The sequence below is a fragment of the Bradysia coprophila genome (assembly GCF_014529535.1).
Source record: "Bradysia coprophila strain Holo2 chromosome X unlocalized genomic scaffold, BU_Bcop_v1 contig_173, whole genome shotgun sequence".
NCBI classification, from domain to species: Eukaryota; Metazoa; Arthropoda; class Insecta; order Diptera; family Sciaridae; genus Bradysia; species Bradysia coprophila.
The window spans coordinates 5184946-5190035 of record NW_023503302.1 but is presented as its reverse complement, the minus strand read 5'-3'; the positions used below and the strand labels follow the sequence as shown (position 1 = coordinate 5190035).

Below are 5090 nucleotides of genomic sequence, written 5' to 3'. Positions count from 1 at the left end.
TTGGTAATGTTTAAGGGTTGGCACATTCGCATTCAAGATACGTTTATATAATGGTGAAACAAATTAAGAGTGCACGTTATGTGATACGCGAGAGCGATGTGTTGTTGAGTTGTTGAAAATATTTGCAACAATTTACTTATAAAAGGGCTGAAAAATTGTCGAATTATCTGCCGAATGAAATAGAATTTTTATCGCTGGCTGTGATCGCTCTGACATTTATATCGACGTGATTTTAAACATGAATGTATTCAAGTGTTAAATAGAACTAACCTGAAAATGAAAGTCAAGGTTAATAAACTGAAGAGCCCGACTTATGGTGCAAGTGAAATTATTCATTGAGTAGACGCAACAGTTGTAGCTTGAAATGTTATTTTATATGGAGTTTTTTTGTGCTTTCGAAATGTCTATATAATTCTTCGACTTTGCGGACGTGTACAATAGTTATTTGTTCACCGAGGGAAAATCAAATTTCCTACTGTTTCCCGTTGGCAACACAAATCTTGTAAAAGGAGTGGTTAAAAGTGAGGAATTTTTTATTTCTATATTTTCAAAGATTTCTTTGTCACGTACAGGAGACGTCAGGCCTGGACTCGCTATATGGGCCAATCGAACATATCCCGATGCGCCGTTCCTTTTTTGATTAAAATTCATTCATTGAGGCGTCAGTGATTCGAGTGGAATTTGTTCACTTTACTAAGATTAAGCGCACTTTAAGCAAAATGCCCAATGAGCGTTTTGATAGCTGGTCCGGGCCTGGAATACTTTCATAAAGTGCGTACTCAAAAATTAATTTATGCTGAATTTTTATCCGCTGTACGCAAGCGTGGGCTTCGGCAAACCTTCTAGTACAATTTTCCGACAACTCTTCTATTCCCCATAAAGCCTGTTCCTACTGAATGGTGAAGTCCTACACTGCAAATTAAATTATTTGACTTAATGTCCTATACACTACACACTGTTGGTAAAACCCCTACTTTCCCTGACGTTCCTGACGCGTAATTTAACCGATTATCTACCAAGAAGTAATAAAAATTGAAGCGATTTTATTTGTATCGTCAGCTTAATATATACCTTAACCCATAAAGATAACATATAACCTGGCAAATTAAATGTAAATATAAATTATCGCTTAATTGACAACACTAAACGAAATGTATAAACATTATGGTTGATGGAATCGACATTTATGGATGGATTGGATACGTATTAATTACTTCATGAAAATCTTTTTTATCTTTTTAGTCCTTGAAGACGCGTTCTGGGAACTATTAGGTTTAATGTGCCGTAGGTAAGAAAATAGGACACATATAGTGTCTTTTATTGAGAATTTATCTCGATAATATCGAGAGTTTCTATTTCAGTCGTAGAAGAAACAAGCCTTTTTGTAGCTTTATTTTATAAGAACTTGACAGACTCAGACTCTAAAATAATCTAAACATTTTTCTCAATGTGCATTTTCAGGTCATCACTTCAACATAATTGGAAAGGATGTAAGAAATTATCGAACAAGTTGAGAGGTTGTAGCAGTAGTGTGACTCTCATCGAAATTCTTGTCCCGCTGAGAGTTCTAATTATTTTTAGTCTATGTAACACTTCAAAGACATAAAACGATCTGGTCATAAAATTTCTTAAGCGTCACGAATTAGGACTCACGACTTAATAACACATCTTCCCTTACTTTGATCAAATAATTTTGTTTGTGATCATTTAACGTTTAACGTTTACTTCCAGAGTAACTACGCTCGTCAATCGTTGTGAAATCACATTTCAGTAATCAAAATCTGAGACAATGTTACAGTCGTACCTATCCATGTTCTTCATTTTGTTACCAACTGTTGTAACTGGACAAACAGAGGTTTGGAAATTTTCAACAAAATTATGCAAATTAATTTTCGTCAACCATTGCAATCAGGAAACATTCATAACTCAAATACGAGATTTGGTTGTTGGAGGCGGAGCGTCCTTTACAGAAGTTGCGTTATACAAGTTTCTAGAATCAGATAGTAAATGGACACTAGTGGCATCGAAGTAGAATAAATTGTTCAGCTGCTAGCTCCAATAATTATAAACCTTGCGATTCAGTGTTACAGATGTGAATGGCCGAATTGCCAATTTGGTCACAGATGCTCAGTTTCCAATTGGAGACTATAAACTCGTATTTCAAACTGGCAAGTACTACGGGAACAAGAATCAGTCAACGTTGTATCCATATCTGGACATTTTGTTTCAAAAATCAACGCCAGACCAAATCCTCATCGTGGTTAGCCTAAGTCCCTATGGATATTCAGCATACAAAGGAGTCAACGGAAAGAAATGAAATTGTTTTTGTAGTTTTGATGTATGTAAAATAAAAATACAAATTTTATTTCCCAAATCACAAAGGAAGTTAAGTTTAAGATCCCCTGTAAGTACTAATTGCATAAGGGCTTACAACCAATGGAACGTGAGATGCACTGCCGTCTTTGTTCTCGTAAGTAATTTGAGTTTGGGGAAAGAATGTCGATAATCCGTAAGAATGCTGATAGTAGTCACCGATTCCGAACCAGATGCGATAAACGCCAGGTGCGTAATCTTCTGCCGATAGAAATTGACTGATTCTTCCATTTGCGTCAGTAACCCTGGCATTATAATCGTAATAATAAATAAATAAATGACAAACTCTCTGAGAATATCTCGTCTCAAACTACACCTTAAACTACTGCTTTCGATACAATCAAAACGAAACTTACGCAGTAGCGAGAAGATTAAATTTCTCTTCGGCATTTGAGGAAATCGTCGGGACTTTCCTATAAAGTTTGCATGTCACATTTGGAGCATTCCCTCCTAAATTGGTGTCTAGTACGTGAACCGAAAGTGGTTTCAAGGGCGGAACCTTCGTGTAATAATTAAAAGTAAAAAAGAAAAATTTGAAAAACGTAGAAAACTGTTTGCAAATTGCAAATTATACCTGCCCTAACGCCATACGTATAAAGAAAATCGCGACGCATAGCACGGTTTTCAATAAAAAGTCACAAATCATTTTCTTTTTAAATGTTGAAACAAGAAGTTGTGTTTTCGTGGCAAATTCTGCTGTCGAATTATTGGAACTCGTAAGAAAAATTAATTCATTTGAAGAATGTGTTGATACAACGAATCACAACTCGTGAGTCGTGGCACTAAAATTTTTATTATCGCTGTGTACGTACGTTCATCGAGTACATTTAAAAGATGAGCGGGTCACTCGAACCTGGTTTAAAACTGATCCGATTTAATTTTACTGGCAGTAAACCTCACAGACAAAAATATGGGATTAGAATTTTTAGGTCCGAGGAGATTACTTTGAAAAAGTAATTTTTTGGGATTAGATTTTTAATCTTTGCCAGAAATTGAAAAAATGTAATTCCATCAGGGATTAAAAGTAGGTCTAAACAATAATATTGGGGATTGAATGATGATACTACTGCTTATTATTTTCCGTTTATAATTTGATTGTCTTGAAATCACACTTTTGAGTTAATTGAGTTGGAACACGATTTACGTGCAAGATACGGTTTTGTGAGAAAAACTAATTTGGTCTTAAAATGTTGCAATGGGACTAACGATGGATTATTCTGCCTTACGATACCAGGCGCAGAATAAAAATTTTAAGTCGGTTTGTAAAGACACTACCAGATTCAATAAATCATTAAATGTAAACATTACAAAGGTAGTATAGATATAGAGAAATTCTAGATCGAAATTGGCAGGAAGGCCAATTTTAGCCGCGAACTATCCCCATTACCACGAGAAACCAGACATTTTTCAATTTAAATGGTTAAATACTTATAAAAAATGATAAGAAAACTTCAGAAGAATATAAAAATGAAAATCATGAAAAAATATTGAGGTTTGAAGTGACGATCTTGTCATCTGGCAATTTGAATTTTAATCCCAATTTTAATCCCACGAGGAATTAGTTTCTTTGAAACAACGGTTCACAATAAGCCACGTTGGGCTTAAGAACGAATTTCAGCAGTGGTAAGATCGTAGACTGAAGTGCAGGAGGTCCCGGGTTCAAATCTCGTCAGGTAAATAAAAAAAAATTCTGTTTAATAAAAACATTTCTCATTCCAGATTCAAAAAAAAGTTTCTTCTCATATCAGACGTTTAGATAAAAACTGTAATATCACAATATCTGTAAAAATCGTTTTTTTTAATTTTTTTTTGTTCTGAAGTAAAAGTAGGAAGGGTTAGAATATTTTTTTTATTGCATTACAAATAACATTTAGATCAAATTAAAATGAGTAAACTAGTAAACAAGCGTCAAACGTCAGGGCCTAAAAGATTAAAATTTAATTCCTCTAGGGAGTACTTATTTGGGGATAAGTTCAAGTAATCCATGACGGGATTAAATTTAAATTCTAAAAAAGATTCGGTCGCGTACTGTTAATCCCAAAAAGATTTAGATCTAGGTCCATATTTTTATCTGTGCTGGTACACAATATACTATTTCAGCACTACAGTCAGAGGCAGTGAAATTTCAGCATGAATTTGCTTCAGATGTTTTTATACGTCTTTATATGCTAGTACCACCCGCGGTCGTGCAGAAGCTTCAATCGTATAAACAGTTTTGGTTGATCAGCTTAAACACAGCTGAAGCAAATTTCACTGCTTCTGACAGTGGTCCTGAAATAGTATCTTGTGCACCAAATTTTCAAATGTTGATATTAGGTGGAAAGTGTAGGCGTGTGCTTAAAAAAATTACATTGGCAAAGTCTAGTGAATCATAAATGAAATGAAAGTAAATGAAAGATAAAATACCGTGTATTCTCAATATTTTTGTTTCGGCTATCCGATTTGTTGATAAGAGCAACAATATTTCAGAAAAACAGAGGCGCAACGTGTCCAACGACCGATCTGTGAGATAGTCCCAAGTAGCATTCAACTGTTAAAATTCGGTTGTACAACCGTTATGTAACCGCGGTTATAAATAATTTGGAGATAACCCAAAATAACTTATTAGTTGTCGCAACGTTACTACAACGTTGTAGCAACGGTTGCACAACGGTTTTTGCCCAGTTGTGAAATTCTTTTAACGAATTGGTTGTGTGACGGTTATACAACGAATTGGT

The 5090-nt window shown here is 34.8% G+C and overlaps 1 protein-coding gene and 1 long non-coding RNA gene across 2 annotated transcripts; one reads left to right on the top strand and one right to left on the bottom strand.

The window, feature by feature from the left end:
* The first annotated feature begins 1724 nt into the window (after positions 1-1724).
* On the top strand, positions 1725-2374 carry LOC119068304 (probable 5-hydroxyisourate hydrolase R09H10.3). The gene is made up of 3 exons (XM_037171845.1): positions 1725-1855; positions 1913-2028; positions 2083-2374. The coding sequence occupies exons 1-3, from the start codon at positions 1790-1792 to the stop codon at positions 2315-2317; spliced, it is 417 nt and encodes a 138-aa protein (XP_037027740.1). The 5' UTR covers positions 1725-1789; the 3' UTR covers positions 2318-2374.
* Positions 2345-3080, bottom strand: LOC119068305. The gene is made up of 3 exons (XR_005086130.1): positions 2948-3080; positions 2730-2872; positions 2345-2618 (listed from the first exon to the last, which is right to left on the bottom strand). It is a non-coding gene; the product is annotated as an uncharacterized LOC119068305 (long non-coding RNA).
* Positions 3081-5090: the final 2010 nt, after the last annotated feature.

What these genes read in the sequence shown, in the direction of transcription:
- LOC119068304 (XM_037171845.1), top strand. Translation starts at nt 1,790, where the DNA reads ATGTTACAGTCGTACCTATCCATGTTCTTCATTTTGTTACCAACTGTT. An exon ending in TTGTAACTGGACAAACAGAG is followed by an intron (nt 1,856 to 1,912) that starts GTTTGGAAATTT and finishes CATTGCAATCAG; the next exon opens with GAAACATTCATAACTCAAAT. An exon ending in TGGACACTAGTGGCATCGAA is followed by an intron (nt 2,029 to 2,082) that starts GTAGAATAAATT and finishes CTTGCGATTCAG; the next exon opens with TGTTACAGATGTGAATGGCC.